This window comes from Lates calcarifer, linkage group LG6, assembly GCF_001640805.2.
Source record: "Lates calcarifer isolate ASB-BC8 linkage group LG6, TLL_Latcal_v3, whole genome shotgun sequence".
Taxonomy (NCBI): Eukaryota; Metazoa; Chordata; class Actinopteri; family Centropomidae; genus Lates; species Lates calcarifer.
The window spans coordinates 17,306,097-17,326,693 of record NC_066838.1 but is presented as its reverse complement, the minus strand read 5'-3'; the positions used below and the strand labels follow the sequence as shown (position 1 = coordinate 17,326,693).

Below are 20,597 nucleotides of genomic sequence, written 5' to 3'. Positions count from 1 at the left end.
TTCTTACTGTTGCCAGTTTCAAACTCCATCCAACTGAGCAGTGACAGGCATCCATAACAGAGATAAAGATGTGAGGGCTCCAGCTCGGCTGAGGAGAAGCTTTATGTGGAGGGGCCATCTGTCAGTTAAATATAAGATTCACTGCACAATTGCACATAAAAGTACACACATAATCACTTTGAACTGTATCACTGGACTGGTCAACATTAGTGTGTGTCATGTTTGATTGATGTGTTTTAATGTTAAAAAAAAAAAAAGTTGCATGTCAGTGCTCTGTGGTGCACACTGACCTGAAAGCTGTAGTGATTTGATTTCATGGTCACCGCAGCACTGATAGTACACCATGATTTGAGGCTGCACAATTTTGTTTAAGGGTCACGGTATGGTTTACAACAGCACGGCATGAGTCAGTAGTACAAGTAGCCAAAGTAGCCAAACCTATAAATCCTCAGTGCACTGTACTACTTCAGTGTGTCCAAAGATGCCAAATATGACTTACAAAGGACTTATAATCAAATGATGCACAAGACAAATCTAAAATTGTTCATCGGATGTGATGATGTAGTCATGAAAAATTGAGTTGTCTGTCTGAATATTTCATTCAGTGTCACTGGCAGCACAAACCATAGCTCGCAGCAAACTGATACAGAATACAGTTTATACAATATAAATATAAGTTAAACTGGTTAAGTAAAGGCACTTTTCTTGCGTATTTCCATTTCTGTTACATTATATTTTTACTTCTCTACATTTCTGAGGGAAATACTGCACATTATTATATTTATCTGGAAACTAATTGTTTTGCATTCTGTGTGTGTGTGTGTGTGTGAGAGAGAGAGAGAGAGATTGTACATTTATATACTGTATGTCACATGTATTTACAGAGGTGATATGTTAATAAATAAGTAGCTTTTTAATGTTGTAGCTTGTTCAGGTGGAGCTATGTTTAACAACTTTAAACACTGCTGGGCAGTTACTGAATCTGTAAGAAATCATAATGTTGGATGATGTGATCATGTGTTTTGTTTGTAAAATCTTAAAGCAAAAGTTTGACATCTTGCCATGCAACTAGCACAGACTTACCATAATTGTAACCCCCCCAGTAATGCAGCCAATTGTTGTTTTTACACTTTGGGTTTTGTAAGTATTAATTAAACAAAATATAGTGTGTTTATCAGTGAGCTTTAGAGGAGCTGGTAGGTGGATTTGTGGATCTTTTAGACAGAGTCAGGCTAGCTGTTTCCTCCTGTTTCTAGTCTTTGTGCTATGCTAAGCTAACAAGCTGCTTACTCTGGCTTCATAATTTACCATACAGACATGAGAGTTGGGGGCGTCATGGTGGTGCAGTGTTTAGCACTATTGCCTCACAACAAGAAGAGTTTCAGGTTCAAACCTGCCAGCCACAGCCTTTCTGTGTGGAGTTTGCATGTTCTTCCCATTTTGTCAGAATACTCTGGTTTCCCTCCACAGTCCAAAGACATGCAGGTTAGATTAACTGGCGACTCTAAATTGCTTGTAGGTGTGAATGCGAGCGTGAATGGTTGTTTGTCTCTACGCGCCAGCCCTTCTCATAGACTGGCGGAGGTGTGACTTGTCTCTTGCCCAGTGTCAGCTGGGACTGACTCCAGCCCCCCCAGACAGATATCAGATGATTGTAGTGGAGTAAAAAGTCCAATATTTTGCTCTGAAATGTACTGGTATGAAGTATAAAGAGGCATGTAACATAAATAGTAAAGAATTATTCCAAAGTACAGTGCTTAAGTAAATGTAATAAGGCATGTTTATAAAGAAAGAAAAATTTCAGATACAATACATAGTTGAATGAGACTAAAAATAAAACCCAGGTGAGAAAGAACACCAAGATTGTATGTGCAGAGCTCAACATTTGATAAACCTTCCCAGAAAGTTGTAATGTGACATTGTTTGACTCAGAACCTAAAGGCTCTAATTTCTTTCTTCAACACTTTTGTCTTCTCCGTCATACACCCCCGATCCCTCTTTCACTAGGCACCTTGGCTTAGACCTTGTTCCCAGAAAAGAGTTTGAAATGGTGGATCCAGAGCAGATCAGTGTGTCGGAGCTATACAAACTGGTAGGTTGGGTGGTATTATTTTTGAACCAGTGCATGCTGTACAAAGTTCATGATTTCAAAGATTATATTAATAAGTGAATGTGTGTTCTTTGGATGATAAAAATGCAATTACATACGTATATCCCTGTACCATGCAAACCCTATATCTGTAGCAGTGACTCAAGTGATGCTGTTTTTACACACTGTGAGTTTTTTTTACCCACTGCGTATCTTTTTTTTATTGCACAGCCTGGTTTTGCGTATAAGAATGTGTTGTTGGATGTGTAGGGATGTGTGAATGTACCGATTATCAAATCATCCATAAGAAGGTGACTCACAAGAGAGAGAGCACGATTCAGCTGTTGGAACTGCCTCATGTGACCTGTTCTTTATGCTTATCTTACTGCCATATTGAGTGTGTCCCTTCTCTTGCATCCACGTGACTCTCACAAGCGTGATTGCTAGCCGGCAACGCAGACATAATGCAGAGTGACAGGGTTAGGTGAGGCGATGGGGAAAAAAACATACAAATGAATCTTTTATTGTTTTTTTTGTTTTGTTTTGTTTTTAAATAAATTAAATATTTTAGTCTTGGTTGCTTTAAACCCACCAACCAGACTAGAGATACATTTTCATAAATAAATAATGTCTCAAATGTATTTTGGCTGTAGCGATGTGGGCCTTCCAAACCTAGAGAGAGAGAGAGAGAGAGAGAGAGAGAGAGAGAGAGAGAGAGAGAGAGAGAGACAAGACTTTCTGAAGCAGATCCAAATATAGAAATATGCGATTACAGCACAGATGTTATGAAATCTAATGTAATACTGCTGGAGACAGATATCTAGGAGGGGGATCCTTCCTGGTTAGTAGTTGAAGCTCCATGTGCTGATCAGAACACTTTCCAAATGCCCCGCAGCCTCCCATTATCCCATTGCCATGTTTCTCAGCTTTGCACACAGAATGTTTGTGCACTAAATGCTCTGTCCTGAAACAACAGCGTAGCTCCTCCTTGCCAAAAGCCTCCTGACTCTGTTGATGAAAGTGAGCTTGTTTTTGGCAGGGCATAAGGCCTTGGCACCTCTTCAGGTAGGGGAGTAGAGGAGTTCTTTTAGGCTGCTGAGCGGAGAGGGTGTGTGTGGGCGATACTGGCTTTGTCCTCTCTTCTCCCACATGCTCACGTTTTGCCTCATGTGGGCTTCTTTTAGCGCTGCAGGAACAGTAGTATAGCCACTCTAGCAACACACGTAGGTGAAATGTTTTTTGTCAGATTTGAAGCATTCGACAGAGGCACCGCTCAGGTAGTGTGTGTCTGAAGCTGCTATAAGGTAAATAAGTTCAATGCTGTGTGGGAGGACTAAAGAATGGGCCGACTGATCTGACATCTTTCCTTTGAACTTCACTCTTTTTTAGCACGTATCCAGCAGACACTGTGGTCAGCAAAGCACAAATCAGGTACAGTCTTTTCAAAGCTGTTTGTTTATGAAATCATCAGAACCTTCCATGCTGCGCCTGTCTCTTAAACTCACATTTTATATTTATTTTCCAAACACTGCACCAAATCAGTGTCCTGAAATCAGGATCCAGGGATTTCTCTAGTTGCACTCAGAGCGCATAAGCTTAAAATCCCCAGATATTAAATTTAAATTACAACGTGTCGCTGCCATGCTCCATAAGGACCTCACACCAACACTATCAGGGTGTGAGTGTTAATTCCCACTGGGACCACATATGCCCTAATGTATACACAAATGGTACAGTAGTGCACTTTGGATAGAAGTGTCAAACAAAATTTCATTTGTTTTAGCAGCTTGAAGATCTCTTGCATTGAGACTCCATTAAAGGATGCAGTATTTTTAATGTGTATGTTTCTGGCATAGTTTTGCATCTAGAGCCTAGTAGTTCTCAGATAAAGGCTACATTGAGATTATAGTTACTGAGACAAGGCTGTAAGCAGTGGCAGGCAAATAGCAGCTCATGGGCCAAATCTGGCCCTTTGACAAAAAATATTTGGTTCCATGATGAAAACTAAAGATTTAATTTCAATAGTAATCAAAACTCAGTTATCAAAATAATTTTTCAGAAATAATCAGTAGATATGAATGTTTGCAGATGTACTTTTTACAGATAGAAATCAGTGGCATATTTGTTGTTTCATTTTGCAACACAAATGATATATATTAATGTTTATAAGTCTTCTTCTGATAAATAAATAACGTAATAGCACAATAATAATGAACACATAAACCTATCTGTCCTCAGATACAAAAAAGAAAACCCACTGTTTTATAAATCAATTAAATTATGTCAAAAAAATATATATTACAAACATACATGCCTGTGTTTCTGTGCAGGCCTGTGCTGAAAAACATGGCCTATTATTGAACTTAACTGCTAACCTCTGCCTTAAAGAAATAGTTAGACATTTTGAGACACTTTCTTGCTGTACATGTCTGTACAGTAAATGTGAAGCTGCAGCCAGCAGCTGGTCAGCTTATCTTAACATAAAGACTGGAAAGCTAGCCTGGCACTAAAAATCTGCCTACAAGTAAGTCTAAAACTCACTAATTAACTTCCTGTAAAATATGTTGCATACATTGGGCTGTATGCAGATCAAACAAACATGATACAACATGTTAATTAGTGAGTTTTGGATGTGCTAGTAGGTGGATTTTATTACCTTCAAATAGAGCCAGGCTAGGCTTTTCCCATGCTTCCAGTCTTTATGCTGCATTAAGCTAACCAGCTGCTAGCACTACCTTCATATTTAACAGACAGCTGTGGTATCAGATTTCTCATCCAACCACCACCAGAAAAGCAAACAGGGCTAAGTTGTCATTGTAGCCTTTATTAGAGATCTCCTAAGGCCTAGATGCTAATTCATGCTTGCAACTGCAAATTCTAAGTCACTGCATTGAGAAAACTATTAAGTTTATATCCCAAAATGTCATGTCATGTTTAATAGGGAGCCTAGAAGACTTCTTTACATCATATGAATACAGTAATTTTCATCACTGAATGCACCTTCCCTGCAGTCCCTAACCACACACCACCAGAGCCGCAGTTTTCCATCATTCATTCATCACTTCTTTATTTTGATGACACCCTGTATGTCTACTCAGTCTACTGTAAATTGTCTGTGCTTGTGATTGAATGAAATACACCATAGAGCATATATCAGTGAATTTTTCACCTCTTGCATTGCTGCCATTGATCTGTTAAATAAGCTTATCTATATACAGAATGGCAGGTACTTGGCCTCGCCTGCAGTAAGGACCCGTCTTGTTAGCGGTCACTTTCTTCTTCGTTCCCAGGGTGACAGCCTGAGACAGCGCCATGGTGACGGTTGCCGTGTCCCCGTGTCGCACCACCTCTTCATCAATCTGAAGAGCTTTACTTACAACAGCATCAGTGAGGATGCAGATGTCTTCTTCTCTCTGTACGACACTCGTGAGGCCAAACAGATCAGGTACGGGGAGGGATCTCTGCAAACACATAAGGGCCCTGCGATGCAATGTTGTATGAACGCAAGGGCAGGCAAACACACACCCACCCACACACACACACGTCTACACACTCTCTGTTCAGCAGATTGATTGAGGAATTCTGTGGTTGACAGACACTTTGAAACTGTGAACTGGCTTCCTTTGCAGTGAGAAGTTCATGGTGAAACTGAACAAAAATGGAGGACCAAAGAATCCTGAGAAAGTTGATCGCCTGTGTGCTCTCTTCACGGTAACATCTCTTCCCTTTTACCCATAAATACAAATATTATATATTTCAACTGTTACACCAGTGTACTGACATTTTGCATCTCATTTCTCTTCAGGACCTGAGCAGTAAAGACTTGAAGAGAGATCTGTACATCGTTGCACATGTCATAAGAACTGGTAAATAAATGAGCATGGTGTCCAAAAACAGATTCTTTGTGTTGTTTTTAAAACAATCAGTGTTTTCTTCTATGTGTCTCATCCTACTTTTTTGTGTCTAGGCCGTATGCTGCTGAATGACTCAAAGAAAGGCCCCCCTCATGTGCAGTACAGGCGACCTTATGGCTGCGCTGTTCTTGCCATGAGTGACGTTTTCCACACCATCACTGACCTCAAAGAGGAGAAGGACTTTGTGCTCAAAGTTTATACGTGAGTGCACACTTGAAGCTCTTCTTCTTCTGGATAATGAATTCCTCTGAAATTTTAAAGTGAAAATATTTTCATAAAAGTGTGTGTACAGTTTTTATGTATCTGTTCATATAATTGCTTGACTGGTAGTTGCACAACTCCTGTGCTTTTGGAAATTAAAGTGTCTACACGGTGTGTAAATGATCTGCAAATGTTGTGCATGATAACCTAGTGCTTCACTGTTGATGCCTGGCGTGTTTTGACCAGAATGATAATGAAGTGTCCTCTGGAAAATCAATAGTTGCTCACCCTGGGCCTTAGATAGGGTACTTGGCGTGTTGCGAATCTGGCTGCTTCTGTTAGGCTTCGCCACAGAGAGCCAGTCCTGTAATCTGGCCGACCCAGTGAAGGAAGGAGACACAGAGAAGGAGAAGGGGAAGAGACCGAGAGAGATGACACATAGATAATTGAGCAAAGTTAGAGGACAAAGAAAAATAACACCAAGCTCAGCATTTCCTCTTGCCAGTCAACAGCTAGAATGTGTCCTTGTGTCTACAGTGTCCTCCACAGCATCCTCTCTGGGTCAGAGGTCATTCATACACTCTGTCATGCTGTTATATGACATTTTTCCTGTGTAGTATTTTAAGGATAACTGTCCGGCTCAGTGTGAAGTAAAGATTTCTAGAATAGAAAGCTGTCGTTTTTATTGGATTTCTCTGCTGAGGCGCAGAGCTCTTCCCTTTTAAAAAGCAAGCAGTGATTCAGTGCTGAGCTGTCTCCAAACTGTCGGCTCCTATAACGCTCCAGTCTGTGCATTTCCCCATGCCTCTCCCAGGGGCCTACGGGCCCACAGTAATGAAAAAGGCTGGTAGAGAGCTGGCTGTCAGGTTTGCTTAGTGTGCTGTGCATTTGGGCTAATGTGCTGCTTGATAGCACCTCCCCCTGCTGCTACCTTTTCTCCAGGAGGAAATCGGCTCTGGGACACATGCTGTTCATATAGTCCCCATGCACAGAGTCCCGATCCCTCCATCTGGACCCGCTAATGGGTGCGTTGTTAACAGCCCCACCCGCCTGTTTTCTCTCTCCAGATGTAACAATGAAAACGAGTGGTACCAGATACACGAGAACATCATCCGCAAGTCCAACACCAAGTACTCTGCTCCCAGCACCAACTATGGTAAATATGTTGCATTGGTACCACTCTTATATCTGTCCCTTTTGTACGAAGCTGCAGCTAGCAGCCAATTATATTAGCTTAGAATAAAACAGGTTGGAAACAGGGAAACAACAAGCCTGGCTCTGTTCAAAGGCAAAAAGTCCACCTTCTAGCATCTCTAAAGCTCACTAATTAACACATTACATCTTGGTTGGTTAGCGTAAAAACAACACTGTGATTTTTACTGGGGGTTATGGAGGGGGACTATTCCTTGGCTGGGAGCAATAACTTCTTCTCTTGACTTCTGTATTTTCACACTTACAGGACATGTATGGGTGGTACCAATGTTCTCATCTAATTCTCAGCAAGAAAGCGAGTGGGGCTGCCAAATATTTTCTTGATTGATTATGCGGTCTCTATGTTTTCTGTCCTAGATGGCTGAAAACCACCAAATATTCATATTTGAGATGCTGAAACCAGAAAACCTGATGCATTTTTGTGGTTGGTTTCTGCTATATAATCAAATATGTTTATGTTAATTTACTAGATTAGCAAAAACAATAGAAATATCTGTTTAATTACTCTATCTGTAAATGGGTTTACAATAAAAATTCTGTAAATACACTATACCCTGATATTTATCAAAATCAATTAAAATCACTTCACATAATAATCACCTGAAGGAGAAAACATATTGTGGGTGATGAACCAGCTCAGCCAGTAGGTTAGATAATGCAGGTCACTTATATCTTCGGTATTAAACAATCTTTCTGCATACAAGTCTGAAAATTGGACTTACTGTAAAGCTGAATTCTCCCAATTCATTATTCTCTCCCTGTGAGCAAGTCAGAGTTTAAATTATGACTCATGCCTCACAAAAATCTGTCACTAGATTTGTGCCGTACCCATATTTTTCTTTGCTTCTTTGCGTAATTCCACAACACCATTTCTCCTCCCTCCCTCTGTTCTCCCTGGCTCTGATCACGTCTCTCCATCCACTCTCTTGTCTGTCTTCTCCTCCCCCACATTCTGACTAATGTCCCTTAAATACCCCTCTGTCCCTCCCCTCTCCTATCTCCCTTCATTTTTGTCCCTTTGCTTTCTTTCCTTCAATTCCTCTTCCCACCCACAACCCCGCACCTCTTCATTTGCCCCCCCCACCCCCATTTACACACACACACACACACACACATATAACCACCACCCCCCTCTTGCCCCCCCACCCCACCCCAGGCCTCATCATTTCCCTGCAGCTGCTGCGGGGTGAGCTGGAGCAGATCAGACGGGAGAACCAGGCTGTGTTCAACAGGGCCCTGGCGCTCACACGCAAACTGGGTTTTCCAGATGTCATCCTGCCAGGTAAGAAGGCAAAGAGCAGTGGGTGGTAATGGGGGACAGTGAGGTTCAGGGAGGAGGTGGAGAGCAGAGGCCAGATGGCTTGGAGGAACAAAAAGCATGGGAGGTCGCAGATCAGAGATACAGAGGATGTAGATGAAGGAGGTGAGGGAGAGGGAAAGAAGGATGTAAGAAAAGTGAGGATAGGAGACTAAAGAAAAGAAGCAGGAAATAGCATCAGAAGGATGTAGGAGAGCTTAGTTAGTTTCACAGCACATGTTTTCATGCACTTCTACTTGGCTTGAGTATACATTGTAGTATTTCAATTTTATGCTACTTTATACTTCTTCAGAGGAAAATGTACTTTTTACAGTAAAAACACTGAATAAGCTTATAAAATTCCCAAACTTTTAGCATGTGACCCTTTACAAAAAACTGCATCTACATTTCCTTATGCCTTTCTGTCTCATGTAAAGCCCTCAGTTGCCTTATCTTTTGGGCTCTTGTCACATTTCAGATGACTGTGTGTTAATAACAGCTCTACCAAAGATACATTTTCCTTGTAAATGTCAGACATGGTGTCATTTAAATAACTGTTTCAGGCCCAAATTATCCAATACTTTACAAAAACTCCTCCAAACATTTCCTCTTCTCTCCTGCCTCATTAATCATCTCATGACCCCTCAGATTTATCAGGCTACAACAGTAAAGTGTACTTTGATACTTAATATGCATTTTGCAACTAATACTTTGAATGGAGGACTTTAACCTGTAAGAGATTGTCCTTAACTTATTGCATTGTTATTTCTACTTAAGTTAAGCAGCCGAATACTTTTTCCACCACTGGTATTTTGGAAACTCTTCACACCCCATTTGTGTGAGACTGGCATTTAGGTCAGGTGCAAATTATAAAGAGCAGAGGTCTTCAAAGATAACTCAAAGAGAGAGAAAAGGAGAGGTGTGTGTTTATTTCAGTATATTTCATCAGCTAACATTGCTCTGCTTTGTGACTACTGAGAATGTAAGATCCTCTCCTCTCCTCTCCTCTCCTCTCCTGTTCTCTCCTGTTCTCTCCAGCTCTTTCCTCTTAGCCTGAAATACCTCCCAATATCACTCCTTGTGACTCATCTGTCCCCAAGGAAATGACTTGGATATAAATAACTATAATCTGATTTTATAAATAACTGCAATATCTACCTCCACTGTTGCCACTGATATTTATTCCATTAAATACTGACCTCACAAAAGGTGCTGAGGCAGTCATGAGCTACAGTGTATTACGACTCGCGGGGTCATCTCTCATTGACAAGAACGACGATGTGCGGTGCACATCTTAGTCCACACAGCTGCTTTAATTTATGTTGACCACTTGCAGTTCATCTGTAGAGCAGAGGCGGACATGTACTTATTAACATCGCCAGGGAGGAGACATGTTTGTAATCATAGTCGGGGAATTTCTGAGACGTCGTTGGTAAAAATTGGCGCTGTAGGGCAATGAATTTGCTCATGACATCGTAGCTAGTGGGCCCAGCTCGAAAGAGTAATACACTGCTTTAGCATATCACTTCTGTAACATTGTTGGATTCACAATGGACCGTGAAATCAGCAGAGTTCTCCTTTAACTAAAGTTTTTCCTGTGTAATCATCCCTAGGTGACACACGCAATGACCTGTATCTGACCCTCGAACGGGGTGAGTTTGAGAGGGGCGGCAAGAGCGTCCAGAAGAACATTGAAGTCACACTCTATGTACTCTACGCTGACGGGGACACGCTCAAAGTATGACACATATGTGTATTGTGTCCCATATCATTATTGTATGAGTCATGATGAGAATAATGTTCCTCCCCTCCATTCGCACATTAATCCCCTGTGTTTCTTTTCTTCTCAGGACTGTATCAGTTTGGGCAGCGGGGAGCCCAACACCAGCGAATATCGCTCTTTTGTCCTTTACCACAACAACAGCCCTCGCTGGAGTGAGATGGTCAAGCTGCCCATTCCCATAGATCGTTTCAGAGGGTCCCACCTACGCTTTGAGTTCAGACACTGCTCTAGTGAGTCAGTAATGCAGCCCAGTGGCAGTCGTCTCTCAGTGCATGAGATTATTAGGACGGATAGAATAACGCTGAGAGCTGTACGAGTGCGGTTTGTGCAGTGTGGATGTACAGTGTGATGCATGATATTATGACGTGTTTTCTTTCAGCTAAAGACAAAGGGGAGAAAAAACTGTTTGGTTTTGCCTTCACTCCCCTGATGAGAGAAGACGGGACCACGCTGTCAGATGAGAGCCATGAGCTGTATGTGTACAAGGTATGAGCACACACACTTTTGATATATGGTGCCCTGTAGCAAGTGTAGAAACTTCATGCATAATGTAGTAATTTTTAACCAGAGATTAGTTTTATGAAGAGATTAATTTTTGTTCAGTGGGCATAAAAATGACCAAAGATAAAGACACGTTTTGGTGTGTCTTTATCTCCGACCTGTGTGTCTTTAGCATTTTAATTAAAAGAGAATTTCATAGAGGTGGCCTAGCTGTGGTGGGATGTTTTCTTTGGAGGTGGAACGTCCCGTCCTGGGAGTCAGCTTCATCACATGTTGTTTTTTCTGCTCTCCATCATCAAAAAAACTTTAGCCACTGTGTGATATTCGAGCAGCCCTGGACGACTGATTCAACAATACCATAACCAGGTGTTTTGTCCCAAAGCTACTGTCAGCCTTTTCTAGCTTGACCTCGTTTTTAGATCTTGAATTTCAAAAATGACCACATCTGTTAGAGTTGTCATGAATCAGTTTGAATTCTGCATATTTCATTTGTGCACAGTTCAGAAACCTGGATAAGATGTTTACATTACGTTGAAAAATTCTTGGTTATGTATTATATTCCTGTCAGTCTAACATTCCAGCATTTTAGCATTATGTATTCTTATCAACATAATGTTTTATTAGCATGCTAAAATATATATATAATTAATACACTGTAGCCTGTTAGTCTGTAAAATATGACATTATAATATCATATATTTTATATCCGTAGCAGCTCAGGAACACATTCCTGCAGTTCGCTTATTACTTTACTGCTACAAGAGAGCAGAGCCAGTGAAATGTTTCTGTGCTCCCAGGCCAGTCACCAACATGAAAACATCCTGCTACAGCTGTAATCAAGCCACTTACTGACTTGAATCCCAACACTTTCTTCCACGACGTTGGTGCAGTGTCATTCTCTCGTTCTTTCACTGAACTCCTAACTGTCTCCAAGCCTTAATGAATCTTCTCTGACCACTCCTGTGTCTGCCCTCTAGTGTGATGAAAATGCCACCTTCAGTAACCAGGGTCTGTACCTGAGCCTGCCCTGCTGTAAAGAGGACTTCAACAGCTGCCCCAACCTGCCGGCCAACCTGCCCTTCCAGAGAAGCCCTAAAGAGACCTTCTGGGTCTCCACGATACTCTGCTCCACCAAACTCACACAGAATGGTAATCAAACACCTTAAATGCTACTCTTAGGTATATATTCACTTCCTGTTCAAGTCCATTAAACTCAATTCGATTTTATCCTCTTTTCAGTCGACCTCTTGGCTCTTCTGAACTGGAAGGCCCATCCAGACAGGGTGTTGGACATCCTCGGGAGACTGCGTCAGATCAGCGGAGAGGAGATTGTGAAGGTCACTGATTGTTTATCTGATGATGTGAAGGATGTAAAGAACATTTACCTCCTGCTTAGCTGCATGATATCTAAGATATTTAGAGTCCTTCTCTTACAATATTTAGGCTGAGAATGCAAAGACATTTTCAGACTTTATTTATTATAGGTGATATTATTATATATCGGTTGATCAGATTAAGTATTAAGCTTTTATGGCTTTAAATTGTTCCATGTTGACTGTTCTGTTTTAGAAGTCACATTATGATTTCAGAATTTAAAAAAGGACTTACTGCTATGTTTTTGGATGAAGGGGCTACCCTTTGTTTCTATTTTAGTGAACAACAAGGGCTTTAATGTGATGTTTGTGCTGAGTGCCGTTTCTTTTTTTTTCACACAGTTCTTGCGAGATGTCCTGGATACGCTCTTCTGTCTTTTAGATGACAACACTGATAAATACGGACCACTGGTTTTCCAGTCATTGGTAGGAAATTTAAAGAGGCACAACTGTACTCATAGATTTAATGTACTGTGACTTTCAGCAGAGGGAAGAGGTATAACATATTTATATATGTGTGTGTTCAGGTGTTCATCATTAACCTACTCAGGGATAGCCGTTTCTACCACTTCAGACCTGTCATGGACTCCTACATCCAAAACCACTTTGCTGGAGCTTTGGCATACAAGTACAGCATTTACTCAGCTCTTTTCAGTGAACATGAAAATTAGAATTTTTACATACTGACAAAGTTAAATGTGATACCGACTCTCATAATGTCTGCAGAGAGCTGATTCGATGTCTGAAATGGTACATGGACCGCTCGGCCGAGGTTGTCCGGCAGGACCACATCCAGGAAGCCATGAGGGTAAAGTATCACACCTATTTTCCTTCTGGTTCGGTTTCAGAGCAGCAGAATAAAAGGAGTCTGTCCTGGCTCCTTCTACTGGGATTAATTAGTAAGACACGTGGAAATGGTCAAAGAGAGGGGCTGATAAGGAGTAATGTAATGCCATATGAGGCCTGAGGAAGTGAATTCCCTGCTGAGAGAGAAGCTAATGAAAGGAAGTTATCAAAAAGCTCTGCAGATATTGACGTGTGCGGGGTGCAACATTTCATACTGGTTTTTGAATTTCCTTTGTGATGAGATCATGTGAAGAGATATTCTGTTACCAGACCTGAAAATTGGAAACATTTCTTTTACGTATTGATTTCCCCCCACAAACTCATTCAGCGCTCAGTTCTTATTCTTTGTTAGGGAGCTGATAATAAAACATGACGTGTACCTTAGCTGACTGCATGTCTCCGTCTGCCTCCTGCCAACCCTGCCAGGCTCTGGAGTACCTGTTCAAGTTCATTGTCCAGTCTCGTATCCTGTACTCGAGAGCCACCTGTGGGATGGAGGAAGAGCAGTTCAGAGCGAGCATCCAAGAGCTCTTCCAGTCGATCCGCTTCGTCCTGAGCCTGGACAGCCGCAGCTCAGAGAACCTGGTGTTCACGCAGGTCAGATAGCTCATACCTCATGACTCTGATGCCGTACGTCACCTGCTTGGCAGTGCAGTGCACTTTATCTTTGTTTAGTTTATATCATTTTTTTCATTTATTCATCCTCTTAGCTTGAATTCATGTTTTGTTGATTAAATTTTATTTGTTAACGTGTTTCTCGTTTCATTCTTGTCACTTGTTTTGCTTTTCATTCTGTACGTTCTGTGATTGATGCTTCAATCCCACGCCCCCCCACTGTTGCCCCATCCTTGGCTTGCTCTTGGACAGTTTAGGGGTGTGACCAGCTGCATGCCTCTCTGTGGTCACGCTCAGGGGCTCTCGTCCATCTCAGTAAGTCACAGCACCCCCCTGTGTTGGTTCAACAATGCAGCAGAGGCTGTGCATAAACCAGCCGGATGATGTATTCTTAAGTTACTCATATGCAGTGAGTAGTTCAGATTTGGCTATTTTGAGACTGAATATGGAGAGACTGAGATTATGGCTTTATAAAGAGATAAATTGTGTTCCTACATTAAGATCTTGGTCATGCTCCTTTTGAAATATTAATAGCTGGCTTAATTTGGGGATATTCTGCGTCATGTAAGTGTCACTCACAAAAAGGCAATGATTCTAATGTTACAGTGGTTTTCTTTGAAACAGGTTATACATTGCATATGCACACTACAAAATCCCTCTCTCTGTTCTTTGCCCCCCCCCCGCCCCCAGGCAGCACTGTTGAACAGTTTCCCTGATATCTTTGATGAGCTGCTGCAGATGTTCACTGTTCAGGAGGTAGCCGAATATGTCAGGGGCACCCTAGGGAGCATGCCCAGCACGGTGGACATTGGCCAGTCTATGGATGTAGTCAAACTGCAGTCCATTGCTCGTACAGTTGAGAGCCGCCTCTTCTTCTTCCCTGGTGAGACAAATGCGACGTGTTTTCAGTCTCTGTAGCCCTCGTGTGCATATAGTACCTCTCAGTCTCAGGCTCTCCTTTCTTTTTCTTTCTCTCTTCCCTCAGAGTCTCGTAGTATTTTGCTGCCAGTGGTTCTGCATCATATCCACCTGCATCTGCGCCAGCAGAGGGAGCTGCTCATCTGTTCTGGGATCCTTGGCAGCATCTTTTCCATAATCAAGACAAGCTCCATGGTGCGGTATATTGTACCATATGCAACATACTCAACATATATGACTGAAAATCCCATTTCATGACAAAAAAAGCTAAAGATGGATTAGTATATACAATAATAAATTTCCATTTTCTCTTGAAATGTATTGGAATATGATAGTGCAGCTGTAACTTGTTAGCACAAAAGCTCAAGTGTTCCATGAAGCAGCATATTTGCATCTCTGTTGTTGACTCAGTGCTTCTTTGTTTCCTTCTACTTGCTGTCTGTGTCTCAGGAGTCTTCAGTTCAGGAGGAGGTGGAGATGATGGTGGAGAGCCTTCTGGACGTGTTGTTGCAGACTCTGCTGTCCATCATGAGCAAGTCTCACTCAGTGGAGACGTCCAGAGGACAACGCTGTCCCCAGTGCACCGCGGAGATAACGGTAAGCTTCCATTCAACGCGCTTCTTTGATGTGAAATCAAAACAAGTGGAATTTAGTGAATATTTTGAGTCGATTAACCTTTCTAAATATGTGCGTCCATATCTGTCATTTTCTCTTGTGCAGGGGGAGTATGTTTCCTGTCTTCTCTCTCTGCTTCGACAAATGACAGAGATCCACTTTCACCATCTACTGAACAACTTTCATAGCAAGGAGGAGCTGAAGGTGGGGAAATTCTTTGTGTCACAAAGCCGAGAAAGATTACTGCATTTTGCCGTGGCCTGCCTACTACATACCTAGACTGCTTCAACTTTGTTAATATGTTCGTGCAGGAGTTCCTGTTGAAGATCTTCTGTGTGTTTCGCAATCTGATGAAACTGACCATCTTCCCCCGAGACTGGAGCGTCATGAGGCTTCTAACTAGTCAGTGAGTCTGCTTTTCCCATTCCTGTTGTGCAGTCTTTGTCCTAGCAACAGTAAGGGTACACATTAGATCAGCCTCTCTTCAGATAATCCTGCTCTGAAGGTGACGCTTGTGTTGCATTTTTTTTTTTTTTCATCTATTTTTGTCTGCTACCTCGTTTTGTAAGCTGACAGTGTAATGTTTGCTTTCTGCAGCATCATCGTAGTGACAACACAGTTTCTGTCTCCGGCGCTGCACAAGAACTTCTCAGAGGCCGATTTTGATTTCAAGGTATGTGTCCCAACAGCGGGGTGGGGGCGGGAGGGGGCTGGCGTTTAGGAAACACACTGCAAAACAAGTTCATTTTATGCTTTTTCAAGATTTAATTTGTAAAGGCAACATTAACTTACTCTTGTTTTTGTTTGTGTGTGTGTGTCAGGTGTGGAATTCCTTTTTCAGTCTCACTGTACTGTACATCAACCAGCCCAGCCTGCAGCTAGAGGCGCTTGGCCCTGCTAAGAGAAAGAAAGTCCTTGACAAGTAAGAAATGGCTTTTTAGTCATTGTGCGCAGTCTTGCACCAGGTTAGTTAATTATTTAACTCTGTCCACTCTTTTCTCTGTAGGTATGGAGATATGAGAGTGATGATGGCATATGAGCTCTTCAGCATGTGGCAAAAATTAGGTGCGTCATCATCTTTAATGTGCAGACACCACAGCCACCACCATCCACCCACACACTCATACATGCGTCTCTTTAGATCTTTATACATTCGGTGAGAACAATGGCTTCTGTGTTTGTGAATCTCTCCACGATTCAGGTGACAACAAGCCCCACTTCATCCCAGGAATGATGGGACCCTTCCTGGGAGTCACCCTCGTCCCTCAAATGGAGGTTCGAAACATAATGATCCCAATTTTCCACGACATGATGGATTGGGAGCAGAGGAAAAACGGCAACTTCAAACAGGTCATTATCACTTCCTCGTGGAATGCAGATTGTGTGCCGCGGCGGTTGTTGTGATAAAAACGGACAGCTTTTTGTCACACACTGTAACATACCCCATCTTTTGGGCTGAATGTGTTTGCATGTGTGTAGGTGGAAGCAGAGCTGATGGATAAGCTGGACAGCATGGTGTCAGATGGGAAAGGCGATGATAATCACAGAGAGCTCTTCAGCCTTTTGTAAGCATCAAACCTGTGTTTAGTGAGCCTGTGAAGTGATACTCAGAATAAAACTGCTCTCATAGTATTTCCCTCTAACATGCTTCTCTGTGTTGTTTGGCTGTCATATCCCAGGACCCAGCTGTTTGGTCCTTATCCAAGGTGAGGTGTGATGCCTTCACTGCCAAGGCCAAGACACATTTTGATTAATGTCTATTTACTTCTTTTGCTTCTTATCTTTAGTAAGAACCTCTTACTGTATTTTCTGTGCAGCCTGCTGGAGAAGATAGAGCAGGAAACCTGGAGAGAGACGGGGATCTCATTTGTCACATCAGTCACAAGACTTGTTGAGAGATTACTGGATTACAGGTAAACTGAGATTTTGTTGAACATAATAATCCTGTAAATTTATGTCATAAAATTGCAAAGTAATGAGAAAAAAATATATATATTTTCATGTTTAGGGACTGTATGAAAGGAGATGAAATGGAGAACAAGAAAATTGGTGGTTCTGTCAACCTCATGGTGAGACACTCATGAGTGTGTCTGGATTTTAGAAACATATTTCCTCACACAGAATAAGATTTTAACCGTTCTTTTCCTTTTTGATTCAACCCCAGAACTTCTACAAGTCAGAGGTCAACAAGGAGGACATGTACATCCGTTACATCCACAAGCTGTGTGACCTCCATCTTCAAGCAGAGGACTTCACAGGTAACAGAGATGCTGGGTCATTATTTTGTGGTGTAACATGGTTTATGGTGGATGCTTTATGCTAGCAAAGTGGCGTTTTTGTTGGGTGAAACCTCACAAAGTCAGACCTCAGCAACATTTTGGGCTGGCACTGATGTCACTCATTTTAGCTGATTAGATGTCTCTTAAAGATGTGGTCAGACCATAAAAATCTTATTCTTTTATGTATTTATTTTGTGAATTAACCCGCCCATTTTGCTTAGTGCAGATTTCAGTCTGATTGAACTTTGACACGCCAAAATCATCACGCTCTCCAGTGTCCACTCAGTCTGAGAGAGGTGTGGGATTGACTCAGGAAATACTGGGTGTTTTTATTCTGACTACACAGCAAAATAACACAAGCAGCAGACAGTGACCAAGGTTAATGACGGTGCGGTTAGCTGCTGCAGTTTATGCTTATTGCCCTGTCCCGCCTGCTTTCTGCCACACTGCGCAAGAAAAGTTTTGCCAGGTGAAATCTGCTCTGACTGCATCTGTAGGACTGTGTAGACTGTATTTTATTTGCATCTCTGTCATACTCCAGTTAATTTTGTTGCTCCTGTCAGGGTGGGACAAATCTTTATCGTTAGCTTTCATGACTATGGAGCATGGTGACCTCACATACTTCCCCAGCATTGCTCAGATCTGAATAGCGAGAGAGTTACAGAAAATATGTGTGAATGTGCCAGACGTTTAAAGGCTAAATGTCAGGCATAAATAGGTAGAGATAAATATGTGCTTGTAATTTGCATCTTGTAATTTAGAGATTTAAATCATATCTGTTCATTATACAACACTCAGAGGGGACTTACAGTACATTTAATGATGTACATTTAACAATGCCACTTTGAATCATGTAAACAGGAAATCATGGGAAGCTGTCAGTTTATGTAATTGCGTAAATAGCTTAAGTGTTCTTGCTTTACTCCACGGCAGTGGGTGCTTTATTGTGTGCATGTAAATGTGGCCAGATATGACTAATTGAATGCAACCTTATTCATCACTTATGTAAAACAAACAACAGGCAGCTGGCAAGATAATTAAATCAGATTTTAGTGTTCTACAGAGTTGGCTGTGACTGCACATGTGGTTAATGTGTGAATCATTGTCTGCCTAAAAAATTCTCTTATCTTCAAAGATGGGAATTTTACTCAGAGAGGGGCATCATTTGTCTTTGGTTTTGTGCTGATGATGCAATGGTTTCATGTTGCTGCCTTGTTAGTTTAAGGGATGCAGCTTATGATTATTTTTTCAGTTGATCAATAATAATAAATGATCAATAATTTGGATGTTAAAGTTGTGAAAAATTTGTGTAAAAAAAAATCCAAAACCTTAAAGATTTAATTTGTTATCTCATTAGACAAAGAAAAACAGCTAACCCTCACATTTCAGAAGCTCTTTCTGTCAAACAAGAGATAATCTCACTTACTTTTTTCACATTGTTTTCATGTGAAGATTATGGAAGGCCAATGTGATTTGAAAAAAGGTCCTTTAAGTCGTTGTAATGAGAAGATTTGTTCAAATAATGACTTAGTACCTCAAAATAGTTAGTTACTCAGTAGTACTCAGTACCAAAACAGCTACAAGAAGCTATAACATGCAGTGAAAGTAGATGGTATGATTTCAACTGTGCAGGTGCTCTTTGCACCTCTGGCCACTAATATACCAAAACATGCTCACTGTGCTCTGGGCAACTTGTGCTTTGTGCCACTGACTGCGCTTTGTGTCACATGCCATCTGTTCACAAAAACTGGGCCCAAAATGTCTGGAAGGTATCAGTTCATCACTGCGGCCAGACTGTGCAAACTGTTCAACATCTGTAGCTTTACTAGATAGGAGATAATCATGATGATACACTTTCACTTTGCTGACCTTCTGACCTGTAACCCCCCCCCCCACCTCTGCAACAGAGGCAGCGTTCACCCTGCTGTTGTACTGGGAGCTGCTGCAGTGGGAGGACCGGCCCCTGAGGGATTTCCTCCACTATCCCTGTCAGAGCGAGTGGCAGCGCAAAGAGAACCTGAGTCGTAAAATCCTCCACTACTTCAACAAGGGCAAGGCAAGTGAATTTTTTTATAGCTTTATCTCCCACTCCTGTTGTCACTGATTTCAAGCCAGTATTCCACAGAGACGTTAAAGGCCTATCATTTCTGACCCATAGCGGGCCTTTGGCTTCACTGCAACTGAACCTCTGAAATGTGAAATGTGAAAATGAAGTCAACACCGAGTTAACTTTATGACTTGATGGAAGAATATTAGCAGGTTTGTGCTGGACAGTACACGCCATAAACTAAACCATCTCTGATAAATGAAAGTCACATAAGTTTTAAAGCTTTTGTAACTGTTTGTTCTCATCTGCAGTGCAGCTGTTCCGAAGCGTAATTATATTTTGCCCTCATTAACACTGGAAGAGAGACAGAATCCTGTAGTGCTGCTTATAATCTTTCTCAAAGTTTTTATCAGACATTTTTGCTTGTCCCCAGTGACTTTTATTGCTTTGTTATCATGCTTCATTCACTGCCTATTGAAGCAGATTTACACAGTGGCCAAAGAAGTACTCAAATCCTTTTACCTAAAGTACAGTACTATTGGTAAAAATACATACTGTAAAACATAAAAATCTTGTTAGATAAAAAAGTGTTATTATTATATATTCTGTTATCTGAGGGTTATTAATGATATCAACTATACATTAATACTTGTTATGTACTATTGAGTAGTTAAATATTTATCAATGTAATTTTTTTTTCAAGCTGATCATATTATTTATATGTAAAATCATAGTAACTGCTGTATAGCCAGATAAATGTAGTGAAGTAGCTGTATAAAGCAGTTTAAAATGAAGATCCTGTGTCTTCTGCAAAGGTATATACAGTATCCTGTGTCATGACAGTGTCTCCTGTACACTGACTAAATACTAACATGTAGCATTTGCCCACACCACAGTGCTACTCAGT

The 20,597-nt window shown here is 41.4% G+C and overlaps 1 protein-coding gene across 1 annotated transcript in view; it reads left to right on the top strand.

The window, feature by feature from the left end:
- LOC108889511 (dedicator of cytokinesis protein 3) overlaps positions 1–20,597 on the top strand; it is a 48,506-nt gene that overhangs the window by 15,627 nt on the left and 12,282 nt on the right. Inside the window, exons 7-38 of the mRNA XM_018686010.2 lie at positions 2,008–2,092; positions 3,479–3,520; positions 5,380–5,534; positions 5,719–5,800; positions 5,895–5,955; positions 6,057–6,204; positions 7,272–7,360; positions 8,573–8,698; positions 10,327–10,451; positions 10,564–10,726; positions 10,876–10,982; positions 11,975–12,146; positions 12,237–12,334; positions 12,713–12,796; positions 12,898–12,998; positions 13,097–13,178; positions 13,643–13,813; positions 14,522–14,714; positions 14,817–14,944; positions 15,200–15,346; positions 15,470–15,568; positions 15,676–15,770; positions 15,962–16,037; positions 16,186–16,286; positions 16,371–16,429; positions 16,566–16,714; positions 16,844–16,929; positions 17,044–17,070; positions 17,182–17,277; positions 17,373–17,433; positions 17,529–17,622; positions 19,551–19,699. Of these exons, the coding sequence (XP_018541526.1) occupies positions 2,008–2,092; positions 3,479–3,520; positions 5,380–5,534; positions 5,719–5,800; positions 5,895–5,955; positions 6,057–6,204; positions 7,272–7,360; positions 8,573–8,698; positions 10,327–10,451; positions 10,564–10,726; positions 10,876–10,982; positions 11,975–12,146; positions 12,237–12,334; positions 12,713–12,796; positions 12,898–12,998; positions 13,097–13,178; positions 13,643–13,813; positions 14,522–14,714; positions 14,817–14,944; positions 15,200–15,346; positions 15,470–15,568; positions 15,676–15,770; positions 15,962–16,037; positions 16,186–16,286; positions 16,371–16,429; positions 16,566–16,714; positions 16,844–16,929; positions 17,044–17,070; positions 17,182–17,277; positions 17,373–17,433; positions 17,529–17,622; positions 19,551–19,699 (3,451 nt within the window). The remainder of the gene's footprint in view (positions 1–2,007; positions 2,093–3,478; positions 3,521–5,379; positions 5,535–5,718; positions 5,801–5,894; positions 5,956–6,056; positions 6,205–7,271; positions 7,361–8,572; positions 8,699–10,326; positions 10,452–10,563; positions 10,727–10,875; positions 10,983–11,974; positions 12,147–12,236; positions 12,335–12,712; positions 12,797–12,897; positions 12,999–13,096; positions 13,179–13,642; positions 13,814–14,521; positions 14,715–14,816; positions 14,945–15,199; positions 15,347–15,469; positions 15,569–15,675; positions 15,771–15,961; positions 16,038–16,185; positions 16,287–16,370; positions 16,430–16,565; positions 16,715–16,843; positions 16,930–17,043; positions 17,071–17,181; positions 17,278–17,372; positions 17,434–17,528; positions 17,623–19,550; positions 19,700–20,597) is intronic.